Source organism: Tamandua tetradactyla, chromosome 1 (genome assembly GCF_023851605.1).
Source record: "Tamandua tetradactyla isolate mTamTet1 chromosome 1, mTamTet1.pri, whole genome shotgun sequence".
Lineage (NCBI taxonomy): Eukaryota > Metazoa > Chordata > Mammalia > Pilosa > Myrmecophagidae > Tamandua > Tamandua tetradactyla.
Window position 1 is genome coordinate 195,115,967 of NC_135327.1, and position 14,706 is coordinate 195,130,672.

The following is a 14,706-nucleotide window of genomic DNA, read 5'->3' on the forward strand; positions in this document are numbered from 1 at the left end:
GACCCTCCCACCTGCTCCATTTTCATCTTTCCCATTTTAAATAATCAGCACCACCATCAGTCCAGTTGCTCAAACTCAAAGATTGGGAATCATCCTGCATAATTCTCTCCCTCAGTCCCCCACAACCATTCTCTTAGCAAGTCCCATCAATTCACCAAAAAAAGATCCTAAATCTTGGCTACTACTAACCTAGTTCTTATCTAGGGGACCAGTAGTCTCCTGACTGGCCTCTCAGATTCTATATCTCCTTCCCCTTCCCAAAGCCCTTCAGCAGACAGAATGGATGGCCTTTTAAAACTTAAATCAAAACCACAACGAGAAATCATTTCACACACATTAGAATGGCTATTATTAAAAAGACGGCAAATAACAAGTGTTGGAGAGCACGTGGAGAAATAGGAACACTCATTTGTTGCTGGTAGCTATGTAAAATGGTGCAGCCGCTGTGGAAGACAGTTTGGCAATTCCTCAGAAAGCTAAGTATAGAAATACCATATCATTGACTCGGCACTCCCACTACTAAGCATATGCCCAAAAGAACTGAAATTCCCACTACTAGATATATACCCAAAAGAACTGAAAACAGGGACTAGGACAGATATTTGTACACTGATAGCAGCATTATTCACAATTCATAGTGGCATTAACTCACAACTGACAAAAGATGGAAGCAAACCAAGTGTCAATCAACGAATGGATAAACAAAATGTGGCATATACATACAATGGAATATTATTCAGTTGTAAAAAGGAATGAAGTCCTGATACATGCAACGACAAAGATGTACCTTGACGACATCATGTTGAGTGAAATGAGACACAAAAGACAACTATTGTATGATGTCACTGCTTTGCAACAATTAAAATAAGCAAACTCATAGAATCAGAATCTAGAATATAGGTTACCAGGGGACAGGGTGGAAATGGAATATATATATCTGAATGTGGTAAAAAGGGGAAATGTCAGATTGTATATGTGGTATTAGATGAAAAAAAATGTTAATCCATGGAACAACACTACACAAAGAGTGAACCCTAAGTTAAACCATGGGCTTTAATTAATAGTACAATTATAAAAAATGTGCTATCATCAATAGTAACAAATGTTCCACACCAAGGCGAGGTGGTGGTGTGGTGGTGTATGGGAATGCTGTATGTTCTGTAAACCCACAATTTCTCTACTAAAGGGTGGAGGGGGTGAGTGATAAAAACCCACAAAACCTAAATCAGTTCATGTCACTCCCCTGCTTAAAACCCTCCAATAGTTTCTAATCTGTGTTCCCTCTGCATGCTCTGCTCTCCTCCACTCTATTCACATGGCTGGCCCTTGTCACTAGGTCTCAGGTTAGTTTCCCTGTTTCCCAATGTAAATTAGCCCCCATGCACCCTCCCTGTCACATCGCCCTTTTGCATTTCTCAACAAAGCACTTAGCACTATCTGATATTTTCTCATCTATTTCCTTAGTGGCTCCCTCTCCCTACTTGAAAGTAAATTCTAGTGGGGACTAGATAGGGAAGACTTTGTATGCAGTGCATCTGCAGGGCCTAGGACACAGCTGAGCAAACGAATGAATAACAGGGCATACTCCCAGGACCTCCACCCTGGGATAACACAGGGATCTCTCGCAGAAGCCCCAAACGGGTCTTTTAAGTAAAGAGAACTCGCCATGGCAGGCTTTCCCAGCACCCGCCTCAGCACGGAGAACCTCGTCCTGCCCCCCAGGCCCGGCCAGCCCTGGCCTCGCCCTTTTGTGGTGGGCCCTGAGAGCTCAGGACCAGCCTTGAGTTTCTACAGCCGAGGGAGGCTGGGTCACAGTGGGTCCCTCCCGCTCTGGCATCTGGGTCCGGACCCAGACACCCCTTCTGGAAACAGCTGCCCTCTATCCCCTCAACCCAAGGCGGGCCTGGGGCCTAACGGCCCAAACCTAGTGAGGCCGCGGGGGAAACGGCGTCCTGCTTACCTGCTCTCGCTCGCTTCTCTGCTTCCACCCCCTTCCAGCCCTCTTTGGGCGGCGCTCGGGGTCCTCCTTCGCCCTCTATCTAGCTCGCCGCCTCGCAGGCCCGAGCTCTTCAGCTTCGCGTTGTCCTGGGCGGGCCCTTCTCCACCTCGCAGTTGGCGGGAAATACGCGAGCTCCGGCGCACGCGCACTCCGGGTCCCAGAGAACTCTGCCCCGCGATCATTTACGTCACGCACTACGTTGCACGTGATTGGCTTCTATGCGGCCTCTGTCAACTGGGTCGGGCGGACTCCTGGTTGCTGGGAACTCCTACAGTTTCTTCAAATCCTGCCTGGTACTACCAAGACCCTCAAGGACCCTCTCCTTTCACTTGTTTTACGGAAACCTGAGCCCAGAGACGCAAAGAGGTTCCACAATAAGTTAATGACAGAACTAAGGCTAGAATCCAGGTCGTCCAACTCAGCTCAGGGTTCTTTCCACTACGAAGGTAAATTTAAGGATGGAACAGATGAAGAGAGGCTGGAATCCGTTACACAACCCGTATTCCCAGACCTTCGCTGTCAGACAGTAGGTATCCTTTTGTTTATTTTCTAAACCTGAGTCTTTAATGCTCATCCATAACCCCTGTGTGCCGGTTCCAACCCATCTGCCCCACTTTCCCATTTGTTCTTCTGTCATCTTACCTCACCTTTTACCATCCTGCCACGACTAACTCCATTGACTCCATTTCCACGGGGCTCTGCCCTTACCAAGCCCCAGAAAAGGCTGTCCTTCAGGCCTTTTCTGACACTCTGTCACATGATGACCATTCCAGCCATGTCATGGGGTGGGAGGGGCAGGTCTGCTGGGGATCTGGCCACAACTGGTGGATGTCTGGGAGTGGGATGGGGGGAACGAGGAGCACCATGGGGTGGATACAGTAGGACCCTGTAAATCTGTCCACCCAAAGTCTCCCATCCTAACTCCTCTGGGGGTGAGGTAGCTCAGACAAAGATCCTGTTGGAGACAGCACCAACCAGCACTGGCCTGCAGATTTTTAATGCACATACAGAGATTGGATTTATGACGCAAGGATGAGCTAAGGGGGGGCTGTTTTAGTTTGCTAGCTGCTGGAATGCAATACACCAGAAACTGAATGGCTTTTAAAAGGGGAATTTAATAAGTTCCTAGTCTAAAGCCAAGAAAATGTCCCGATTAAAATAATTCTATAGAAATGTCCAGTCTCTAAGGCATCCAGGGAAAGATACCTTGGTTCAAGAAGGCGATGTAGTTCAGGGTCTCTATCTCAAATGAGAAAGTACATGGTGAACAGGGTCAGGGTTTCTCTCTCAGCTGGTAGAGCACATGACGAACACAGTATCATCTGCTAGCTTTTTCTCCTGGCTTCCCTTCATGAAGCTCCCCTGGAGGCATTTTCCTTCTTCTTTTCCGAAAATTCCTGGGTGATGGACTCTCTGCTTTTCATGGCTATGTCATTCTGCTCTCTCTGAATCTCTTGCTTTCTCCAAAATGTTTCCTCTTTTATAGAATTCCAGTAAACAAATCAAAACCCACCCAAATGGGTGGAGACACACCTCCACCTAATCCAGTTCAACAACCATTCTTGATTAAATCACACCTCCAGGGGATGATCTAATTACAGTTTCAAACATACAATGCTGAATAGGGATTAGAAGAAATGACTGCCTTTACAAAACGGGATTAGGATTAAAACATGGCTTTTCTAGGGTACATACGTCATTTCAAACCAGCACAGGGGGCCTCTGGAGTCAAACATCTGGGAGACCTCCAAGAAGATGGTATTCCTCACCAGGAGTCCTGTCTCTCTCTTCATCAGACATCATCTTGCTGCCATGCTGTCTCTCTGGTAGGACTCACAGCATCCCCATCTTCTTGCTTATAAGGCCACCTTGGCCCAAGCTAGTCCAGGCTCAGGTTTGGGTTCAGGGCACTGTGAGAAGCAGATAGGCATACCCTCAGGGCTAGGGCATCTGCCTTCAGGTTTTCAAAAGGCAGTGAAGGCTGGGGTAGATCAGAATACAAGGTCAAGGAAGATATCGTCCATATTTTAAAACTTCAACTTCTGTTTAAGACCAACAGGAGAGATGTTTATTTGGTACAGAATTTATTTTTTGGGTAGTGCATTCCCTAATTTAACTTGTATGGTCAGTTTAGTTGAACACCATAAGTACATGTAATCTTGAATAGGGTATGAAAGCTTGTTGGTTTGTCTGCGTTAGTGTGATGCCCCAGTACCTCTCAGAGTGAATTGAGAAGTATTTGCAAAGTCTTCTTGGGGGACTGGGGAGAGAGGAGGAAATATTCAACTTCCCCATTTGGAGAATTCCTGATATTCTCACAAGCGGTGGGGACAACCAAATCAATAGCCTGAGCCCTTAATCTTGGGTTTCGCCCCTATGAAACTTATTCCTGCAAAGGATAGACTAAAGCCTAGTTATAATTATGCCTAAGAGTCACCCCCAGAGAACCCCTTTTGTTGCTCAGATGTGGCTTCTCTCTCTAAGTCAACTCATCAGGTGAACTCACTGCCCCCCCTCCATGTGGAACATAACTCCCAGGGGTGTAAATCGCCCTGGCAACATGGGTCAGAAATCCCAGGATTCTCCAGGACTTGGCATCATGAGACTGAGAAAGCCTCCTTGACCAAAGGGGAAGAGAGAAATGAGACTAAAATAAAGTTTCAGTGGCTGAGAGATTTCAAACAAAGTTGAGAGGTTATTCTGGAGGTTATTCTTATGCATTATATAGATATCCCTTTTTAATTTATGGTGTATTGGAGTGGCTGGAGGGAAGTATCTGAAGCTGTTGAACTGTGTTCCAGTAGCTTCGATTCTTGAAGACGATTGTATATCAATATAGCTTTTATAATGTGACTGTGAAAACCTTGTGTCTGATGCTCCTTTTATCCAGGGTATGGACAGACGAGTGAAAAAATATGGATAAAAATAAATAAATAATAGCAGAGATAAGGGGTAGAATAAATTGGGTAGATTGAAATACCAGTGGTCAACAAGAGGGAGGGGTAAGTGGTATGAGATGTATGAATTTTTACTTTTTTTTCTTTTTCTGGAGTGATGTACATGTTCTAAAAATGATCTTCATGATGAATATACAACTATGTGATGATATTGTGAGCCATTGATTGTATACCATGTGTGTGAAGATTTGTCAATAAGAATTAAAAAAAAAAAAAAAAAGACAGTGGATAACTGGAAGGAGAGGTTTGGATTCAGAGAAATCTGGTCCTCAGGGATGCTGGCTGGTTTCTGGCTGGGGCCCTGCCTGCGCCCCTCCCCCCCCAACACACTCTTCTTTTGCCTACTACCTACTCACACCCCCACCAACACCTGTAACTGGCCACAGAGCCCAGGACTCACCTAGTAGAGCACATCCTCGAAATCCAGCTGCAAGTAGCGGAGCAGGCGGGGCGGCAGGGGAAGGCGGGGCAGGGCATGCGGCAGGTAACCAGCCAGGTGAGAGCGGAGCGCACAGCGGCTCAGATGCTGCAGTGATCTTGGCTGCCTCACCAAGGCGAAGAGGGAGGAATAGAAACGGTGGTGCTTCTGGAGACAGAATGGCACGGGGCTTGACAAGAGAGCAGTCTTCAGGAAGTGACACCCACTTCTCAGAGGAGGCTGGTGACGGGCTACAGGAGTGTCTGGGGTGTTCGCTCTTTGAGGTTTCCTTCTCCTGGGATGTGGGAGGGTCTCTGGGTAATTTTTTTAGGGAGTTAGGTGGAGCTTCCTTTTAGGAGGTGGGAGTCTCTCTGGGGCCAGGCTGAGTGATTCTGCTTTAGGGAGGGAGAGTAAAGGTTTCCCTGGAGTCTGGAGTCTGACCTGCAGTGTTTCCGAGGGTACCAGGCCCACCGCCTCCTCAGGAAGCTGCATGACGCTGTAGGTGTTCATCAGCACCTCGATGGTCCGCGGGGACATGCACCAGCGCTCCAGCACCTGGGGGGACAGAGAGGTACCCATGACTCCAGGTTTACCTCCTCTGCAGGCGTCTAGATAGACAGCTAACTAACACTTTATGGCTCACACCACATGCCAGGTGTGTTTCTTAGAATCTTACATGTAGGAAAGCTTTTCATCCTCAACCCCACAACTGTTTTCAGCCCTGTTTTACAGAGACAGGAAACCGAGGCACAGAGAAGCTAAGTTACTTGCCCATGACCACATGGTAAGTGTGGTTCCAGCATTCAAAGCTGGGCACTGTATCTCCTTGCCCTTAACGACTCCACTCTCCTGCTCTACCTTCTGCCTCTCCAAGGCTCTCGCTGGCTTTTCTGTGGGATAGGAGTGGAGCCCCTGACCTGTAGTTGGAGCTCCTGAACTGATAAAACAGATTAAAAGATACATCAATTTATGAACCCAAAATCTGCTAGATGTCAAGTGAGGATAGAAACAATAGAGATGCCAAGAGGGGCAGCTGGACAGGTCAGGGTGGGTTTCCCAGAGGTGGAAAAAGCTGAGGAGACCTCAGGAGCCAGGAGGGCATTTCAGGAAGAAGAGACCGTACCACAGAGCCTGGAAGCAGGACTGCATGCAGCAGCAGTGGAGGGTTTGATAGGGGTGGTTGGGGGATCAAGTTGGAGAGGGAGCATAAAGCCAGATTCATTTTTTCATTTTTTCATTCAGCAATTTCCTGTCAGCCTACTATGTGCCCAAGCACTGGGGACATAGCAGTGAAAAAGATAGAAAGGCTCCTTGTCATCTGGGAGCTTGTATTTCAGAGGGAAAACGTATGACTACTTACAGACATGCTCTGATAAAGACAGCTAAATAGGGTAAGGTTAAGAGCTGCTGGGGGGGGGGGTGGGGGGCAGTTGTGATTTGAAATGGAGTGGTCAAGAAAGGCCCAAGGAGGATACAGGGAGTGAGGAACACAGCAGGAGCAGCTTGTAGAGGGGCTGTCCACGTGTTCAGAAGGACAGCCATGTGGGGCCAGACACACAGATACTGTCATACCTGCCTGTGCCTACAGTCTTTTTCCTGCTTTCTTCCCTCTGTCACATGCTGGATCTCAAAACCACGAGCAGGTCACAGACCCGTTTTCAACTCTCAGAGAAGCCATGTACCAACCTTCTAGTAGCACCCTACATGAAATTCACCCATGCCCTAAAACACACACAGCTGCACTTAATATTGGGGAGGTTCATGGACCCCAAGTTAAAAGCCCTGCCCACTCTTCTGCCTGACAGGCTGGGAAGGCTGGTGGGCAGTGGGTTGCGGGCAGAAGGCCAGGAAATGGGGCCCTCTGACTCTTGTCCTACATATGGGGCACTGCTTACCGAAGGGGCCCCCATTTTCTGTTAGCTAGAAAATATGTTTGCCTTAGCTAAGCTTAGCAATCTACTCTTTGTACTTAGTTCCCAGGACATTAACCAGGCTTTCTCAGTTCTGCTTACAGGAATATTCACTGCGTCCCAGTGAATTGGTGACTTCCTCCTCAAAAGACAAAAGTTTGACATTCCTGAGGATCAGCTAAGAAAAGCATCATGAGGACCCTGCATGTAAGAGCTTACATGTCAATATCTAAATCTAGTCACTGACATTGCAACACCAAGACGTGCTTTTGAGACAACATAGGATGAGACATTTGCCTGTACCCTCCTCACGAAGATCCAAAGTCATCGCAGATTTGACAAGACTAAATCATGTGGACATTATTAAGGTTTTTGGCCCCTATCCCCTTCCCTTTACCTACAAAAACCGCAACTCACATCCCAACTTTGAACTGCTTTGGGGAAGATTCCTCCAGTTTTTGCAAAGTGCACTTGGAATAAATTACTACACTGAAAGACATGTTTCTCCTATGTAACACCGGGTCAGGTGGGCCCTTCTATGGAAAGTGCCATGCTTGAGGTGACACTTCCACTGTGTGTCCCCAAGCTGCCCTTGCCCAGTCTCCCTGGGGCAGGCCTCTTTACCTCACTTGTCCTTAAAGTTCAGAAAGAACAAGTTGGCTCCCCCCAGACTCCCTGCTCTTATCTGCTACTGATGTCTGCGGTTCAGGTCGGTCTCTTTGGCCTTTCCAGGACATGTTGATTCCTGCCTCTGTTCTTTGTTTATGATGCTCATCCTGCCTGCTCCTTCCTCCTCTGTCTTTCCAAGTCCTATTCAGCCCCAGTTCCATCTCTTCCAGGAAGCCTTCTGTAGATATTCCACCCTGCATCACTCTCTCCCTTGCTTTTACATTTACATTTGCTTTACATTTGGATAAGCTTAAACACTTATTAGGAGCTTTTGTCTACATTATTTAACTTTAGAGCAATAATAGCTAATATGTATTGAGCATTAACTACAAGTTAGGTCCTGTCCACTGGGCTTTCTGTGGATTAACTCTTTTAGTTCTCACACTAACCCTCTGAAACAGGTGTACTGTTATTATCCTTATTTCACAGAACTGAGACCCAGAGAGATCAAGTGATTTGCCCAGGGCCCCAGGGCTGGTGTGTCTGACTCCAGCACCTGGCCTCTTAGTTACCACCTGCCCCAGAGGTTGTTGAGGGTAAGGAGGTAACTTATATAACTGCTCTCAGATCAGGGTCTGATGTCTAGTCAGGGCTGTGTTTCCTTCCACTATTACCTTCTCTGCTGCTACAACCTTTTCATTACTGTTAGGTAGAGACGGTATCACATGCAAGGAACTTGGGGTTCAAAGAATTTTAAGGAGTTGCCTAAAAGTCACAGGAGCAGGCAACAAAGCCAGGCCCTGGATCCAAGTTCTCCTGGGCTACGAGTCCGATATGGCAACTCCCAAATAATTGACCAGGGCAGACATTTAATCACAGATGGCTGGTGGAGGCCTCCTTGCCCTCCCAGCCAAGCCTGGGGTTGGGAATGGAGCTGAAGGTCTTGGGAAATGGATGCCGACACCTTCCCACACTTTGTGATCACTTGGGACACAGGGTCCCAGATGGTCCCGTTTAAGGCTGGAAGGCTGGAAAGGACCAGTGGGGGCTATTTGCCTCCTGCTCTCTGGGTACCTTAGCAGGTCGGAAGGGGCGGGGCCCGGGGCCGGGTGGGGCGGGGCCAGGCAGGGGTGGGGGTAGTCCATTTGCTGCCGGCTGCCTTCCCCTTCCGTCCCCTCCCCAGTGGGGAATCATTAGCTGTCAGAGCCTCTGTGAGATTACAGGGAATTGCTTGTCTCCTAATTATCTGGTGTTAATAGGAGATTAATTAGTGTTAATTGTTGATTTTCTTGTATTTTCCCAAAGGGGAGACCAATCTGCCGAACTCGGGTTGTTTAATTATTTGGTCTTGCTTAGGAATCCAGACAGATGCTTCAACGTTTGTGAGCGGAGGGGAGAGGCAGAGACAGCAGGGTTGTGTAGCGGCAGGGCAGGGCCAGACAATTCTGCAGGCAGGGCAAGAGCGGACCCTTCCCACCCCCAGCTGCCCTCTGAGAACGTCCTCTTTCCTTCCTGACCCATCTCCAAGGACGCATTCTCCTCCGGGTACACTTCCCGGTGTCCCACTCCAGGTCCCGTGTCACCCATGACATTATATACGCACTCACACACACACACACACACACACACACACACATACACACACCATGGAACAACCCTCCAACCTTCAATTCAATCATTTAACGAGGTCCCCTGCCAGTCAGGAGTAGCATAGGACTTCAAGTTGAACCCACGTAGGGAAAAATATGGTAAAGTAAGATTTAGGCTGAAAATTAGCATTAACCGACATTTACACAGGTGTTGATTGGGTGGCTGCTGCTCTGTGCAAAGGGTGCATAATGCTAAGCTCTGAGAAAGTAAGACCATGTCCATTTGCAGTTGTTCCGGAGGCCTTGAACCTCATCAAATGGGCTCATCACCCTTGCCCTGGAGAGTGTCTCTGGCTGAACTGATCCCAGCATTTATCAGAGCTTCCCCAAACACAATTTTGACCACCTCACCACAACCCCAACATGAAGACCCTTAAACAGCTCGCTATCACCCCCATGGGTCCTGACTCCTCCTTCTGTCTTTCCAGGTCCTTTATAATCTGGCCTCACTACCCATACACACATACTTCTTGCTGTTCTGTGTCCTGGCCTGCGTCCCACCTTTGGGCTGTGCTTAATTGTTGAATGAAAAACAGAAAGAAAGAACTAATCTATGTGTCCAAGTGTCTGAATTGCATCCTGAAGCAAGCAGGAGCATATGTCTGGATCTCCCGTCCCCTGCAACATTGAGGACCCTCTCTCTGCCCCAGCAAGCCCCCATACCTTGGGGAGAGCCCCGGGCCAGACTCGGACAGCCCCATGGTTAAGCAGAACCCGCACCACATGCTCTGGGCTCTGGGCCAGAGCCGTGGCTGGGCCCTGCAGGGCACAGTGCAGGGCTGTGTGTCCTCCATAGTCCATGGCATTGGCACTGACACCATGGGACAGGAGCAGCTCAACAACAGCTGCGTGGCCATGGCGACAGGCCAGGTGTAGGGGCCGCCGCTTGTCCTGGTCGCCAGCATCAGCATCAGCTCCAGCCGAGAGCAGCAAGTGGCACAGCTGGAGGCAGCGGGCGGTGGTTGCTTCGGCATCAGCTGGGGACGGGCAGCAGGTATCACAAGCTGCCAGCAGCGGCGTCCAGCCTTGGGTGTCCCGGGCATTGGGACATGCCCCCCGTCTTAGAAGTAGGTCTGCCAGCTCAACATGGCCAAGCCGGGCAGCTACATGCAAAGGGGTCTCCTCTTCCTCCTCAGACCGACCATCCACTTTTGCTCCAAACCTCAGGAGCAGCTCTGCACACCTAGGAAGGGGCGAGATGGTGGAGGATAGGAACACAGGGCAGAGACCTTCACCCCCTGCATTACTGGTAGTATGAGCAGCTGTAGCAAACATCTGAAGCAGACTTGGGCAGTTCCTGGTTCAATCTATCTGCCCCTCATCTTCCATCTTGCCTGTCACCATTCAATCTGTCAATATTCTTTAGGATCAATAATGTCTTCTTAAAGTGCAAATACTCTGCAGGCATAGTCTATGAAATTCTCAATAGAAAAGAAGTGACACATAGCTATTATGGATTTGGAATGACAGTGGTCTAAGGGCTTTACAGATATTCATTTATTTAATCCTCATAACTCTCCTTTGGTAGGCTCTTTTATTATTCTCATTTCACAGCGCAGGAAACCAGAGAATTTGAGGCTCTCATCTCAGGTTCCACAGCTCATAAATGGAGAAGGAGCTGGTACTAGAGTCCCAGAGGCAGCCAGGCAAGGCAAGGGCTCTGCCTGCTGGGACTGGAGAAGGAAGTTCAAGGAGTAGGGCAGGCCATGGGCACACATGGAAATGGGAGCCACGGACAAAGAACAACACAACCACAATTTATCAGCTCGTTCTGCTCCAGGATTACCTTCACAGAAGATAGCACATGCCTGTCAGGAGCCCCAGGCTGTTGCAATAACCTATGCACCAAAACTGAGCTTCATTTTCCTCATCTGTAGAATGGGAGTAATTAGAAATGCCTAGTCCTCATGTGAGCAGCATAGGAGGCAATGCCTGAAAAGCTGTTATTGTAACAAGGGCCACTTTCAGAGCACTTGGGGCAAGGGGAGTGAATAGTGTGAGGGGTGATATTATATTATTTTGCCTACCTTTCTATATGCTTGACACTCTCCATAATAATTTTAAAATTACATTTGTTTACTCAAGAAAGGAAGGAATTATTATCAAATTTTTGATATTGGAATTATTATCAAAAGGTGTGATCCCAAGGAGGCTGGCCTGGAACTCGACCAGAACTAAAAATGTGGGATTGTATAGCACTACACTCTGGTACAGAAGCCACTAGCCACATGTCACTATTGATCACTGGAAATGTGGCTGCTCCAAATTGAGTTGTGCTGTACATGTAAAATGCACATCAATTTTGAAGACAGTGCAAAAAAAAAGGGTGGAAAATATATCATTATTAACTTTTTTATATTGATTACATGTTGAAATGACAACATTTTGGATATATTGTGTTAATAAAATACATTCCCAAATTAATTTCACTTGTTTGTTTTTAATGTTTAATGAGACTACTAGAAAAATTAAAATGACATATGTGACTCACATACCTCTTTCTATTGGACTGTGCTGCCTTAGAACACACCTTCAGTCATAATATGATTAAGTCAATGGAATCCTCTGGCAGATTGATGAGGCTAACAGGAGAGCATGAAACGGGCACCCCCAAGGATGAAAATTGGGACACCATACAGGGACAAGATGTGAAATCCTGTAGGCATGCAGTCCACAGAGAGGGCCTCTGCTGTTGGCAGAGTTATTTCATGAAAGATGTGCTAAGGCTGCTTTGCCTGGATTCCATGCTGACCAAGAAAATTGTGAGGACTCATCCTGCCTGCAACTGTGTATGGTTCCTCATGCACAGGTTATAATTATGTGGGTCAATGCCAAGGAACTTTCCCTACATTAAATATTAAAGTGCCACTTTTGGGTGTATTCATCAGTCTCTTATGAATTTGGTCTGTGACAGTCCCTCAAGCCCATTCATCTGAGAGTGTCTGGCCAATATGGAAATGCCACACCTGCCAGGCTAAGAACCAGACCCTGCCCACAGGGATCACAGCAGGCCCTGATTGGAGGCTGCTGTCCTTCTCAGTCTAAAACCTATCTGGACACCATTGAACAATAAGCTCCCTGAGGGCTGCACTGTAACTCAATCACTGCTGTACTTAGCCCGGTACCTGGCACATAGGGTAAAACATTACCGCAATGCCACTTTCCCCATGATAGATCAGGACAACTTCCCCAAGGCCAGGCCATGAAGCCGGACCCCTGCCATAGCCCTCCTCCATACCTGGGGAGCCAGAAAACTGTTCAAAGTCCAGGTTGCCCCAAAGAATGCAGGGCTAATTGCTGGGCGGTTTGGGGAGTAATCGCATCCTGACCCCTGACCTGAGCTCCTACTCCTCCATCCCGGACCACTGAGCTTGCCAAACCCTGAATTCTACCCGCCCCCTCGCTCCCCGCCCCCCACCCCCACCCCCACCATGGGGAAAAAAAAGACATCTTTGCCTCCCTTCAGAATGGAACAGGGGATTGGGTGAGGGGTCACTCACTCAAGGGTGCCAGCCCCCCGGCAGAGGTGCAAGGGGCGTTTCCCATCCTGGTCAGGGATGTTGGGGTCGGCTCCCGCCACCAGCAGCACGTGGGCACAGGCAGCATGGCCGGCAGCACAGGCCTCATGCAGGGCAGTGCGGCCCCCAGGAGCACTGTCTGGCCGTGCCCGCCGCCTCAGCAGCAGCCTCAGGACTTCTGTATGGCCACGGCTGGCTGCCACGTGCAGAGGGGTGGTCAGCTCCTCTTCGTACGTCAGAGACCAGATTCCTAGGGAGAGAGGGGGCATGGGCCTCAGACTTCCAGGAGAGGCCAGGGGCTGCCAGTAAATGGGGCCTGGGAAGAGATGAACCCAGATCTCCCTCTCCCAGCCTCTCCTCTCCCGCTCAGCCCACCCCCTGCCCCTGGCCCGTACTCAGAGCACGGATGTTGAAGCGGAAATCCCTCCATTGCTCTGGGTTGCTGGTGTCAAAAACGGAATCGGGAGCTAGGCCAGTACCGGAGTCCGTGAGGATGCGGGAGACAGAGCCCACGTCCCCTACCAGCACTGCCTGCCAGAAGTCGAGGGCAGGTCCCGAGGCTGTGCGGACGACGATGGGTCCCAGGCCAGAGTCCTGACACTCTCCAGACCCTCTGCTGGGCTTCTCAACCAGCCTGGCACAGAGGGCGTGTCTGTTACTGGGGGGTTCTCCCTGCCCCCTGCACTCATCTGGAGACCAGCTCATGAGGGCAGAACGTGAACAAGTGGGAAGGGAAGAGCAGGGAGGGATTGAGGCCAAAGGCAGAAAGGAGAAGCAGGAGAAAGTGGGGAAAACAGGAAGATGGAGCAAGAGGGTTCCTGAGCGCTGAGCTTCTGAGCTGACCTGGCCGCACAGTTCGGCAGGAGCTATTCTGGGCTCCACATGACTTCACTCCAGGGCCAAGGTTTAGGCTGTTGGGCAAGCCTCGGGTGGGGGAGAAACAAACAGGGACTTCTCCTGTTCCTCAAGCATTTGGAACCTCTGTGTCCAATGTGGGTCCCCCCCCCACACCCTCTCACCCCATGGCTCTCAGGTCTCCAATCATCCAGCCCCGGGGCCCCAGTTGTCCCCAGACCCTCACCCCTCTGGTGGCTGCTCCAGCGAGGCTCAGCGGCCCGGCTCTCCAGCAGCAGGTCGGCCGTGCTGTGGTGGGGGAACAGCTCCTGCAACCTCGCCAGGTCCCCGGTGTACAATGCGTTCTGCAGGCCCATGTCCCTGCACAGTAGCGGCAATCGCCTAGGGGTCTCCCAGGCTGGGCGGGACTCGGGAGTCCAGTCCTGGCAGGGGAGGCCTCCCACATGACGTCCCCAGTGGGGAGGAAAGTTCCTTCCCCTGGGCATGTTGGTGCTGAGAGAGAGGGCCAAAGAAGCAGGACACAGGGTAATGCCGGCTGGTAAACTGTAAACCGGGAGGGCAGACACTGGGCCTGAGCCAGCTGGAGGCTCAGTGTGGGAGGGGCAGTGGGTGCGCACACACAGACTGAGCCATAAATAGGCCAGGACTGTCACAGCTCTCCACCAGGGACAGAGCCCTCAGGCTGGAAATAGGGAGGAGCCAAGAAAACAGACTGAGGGGCAAGTCTTCAAGGACTTGTTGTCCAGCCCCATAATTTCACATATAAAGGAAATGAAGTCCAGAGAAAGTGA

The 14,706-nt window shown here is 49.6% G+C and overlaps 2 protein-coding genes and 1 long non-coding RNA gene across 3 annotated transcripts in view; all 3 read right to left on the reverse strand.

Moving 5' to 3' along the window:
- The window catches only part of LOC143674369 (uncharacterized), a 35,850-nt gene extending 35,054 nt beyond the window's left edge, over positions 1–796 (reverse strand). Inside the window, exon 1 of the long non-coding RNA XR_013171012.1 lies at positions 724–796. This is a non-coding gene — a long non-coding RNA (uncharacterized LOC143674369). The remainder of the gene's footprint in view (positions 1–723) is intronic.
- The window catches only part of GBX1 (gastrulation brain homeobox 1), a 28,766-nt gene extending 26,494 nt beyond the window's left edge, over positions 1–2,272 (reverse strand). The window contains exon 1 of the transcript XR_013171010.1: positions 1,961–2,272. The gene's annotated coding sequence lies outside the window, so the exon portion shown is untranslated. The remainder of the gene's footprint in view (positions 1–1,960) is intronic.
- Positions 2,273–2,873: 601 nt separating this feature from the next.
- On the reverse strand, positions 2,874–14,411 carry ASB10 (ankyrin repeat and SOCS box containing 10). The gene is made up of 7 exons (XM_077149962.1): positions 14,142–14,411; positions 13,456–13,527; positions 13,043–13,310; positions 10,206–10,725; positions 5,816–5,929; positions 5,357–5,542; positions 2,874–3,909 (listed from the first exon to the last, which is right to left on the reverse strand). The coding sequence occupies exons 1-6, from the start codon at positions 14,398–14,400 to the stop codon at positions 5,357–5,359; spliced, it is 1,419 nt and encodes a 472-aa protein (XP_077006077.1). The 5' UTR covers positions 14,401–14,411; the 3' UTR covers positions 2,874–3,909.
- Positions 14,412–14,706: the final 295 nt, after the last annotated feature.

Bases quoted from the DNA above. Each gene is read 5' to 3' on its own strand.
- ASB10 (XM_077149962.1), bottom strand. From the start codon at position 14,400: ATGCCCAGGGGAAGGAACTTTCCTCCCCACTGGGGACGTCATGTGGGA. The intron at 13,528-14,141 runs GTGAGGGTCTGG...GTACTGGCCTAG, and splicing joins CTGGAGCAGCCACCAGAGGG to CTCCCGATTCCGTTTTTGAC. The intron at 10,726-13,042 runs GTGAGTGACCCC...GCCCCTTCCTAG, and splicing joins CGGGGGGCTGGCACCCTTGA to GTGTGCAGAGCTGCTCCTGA.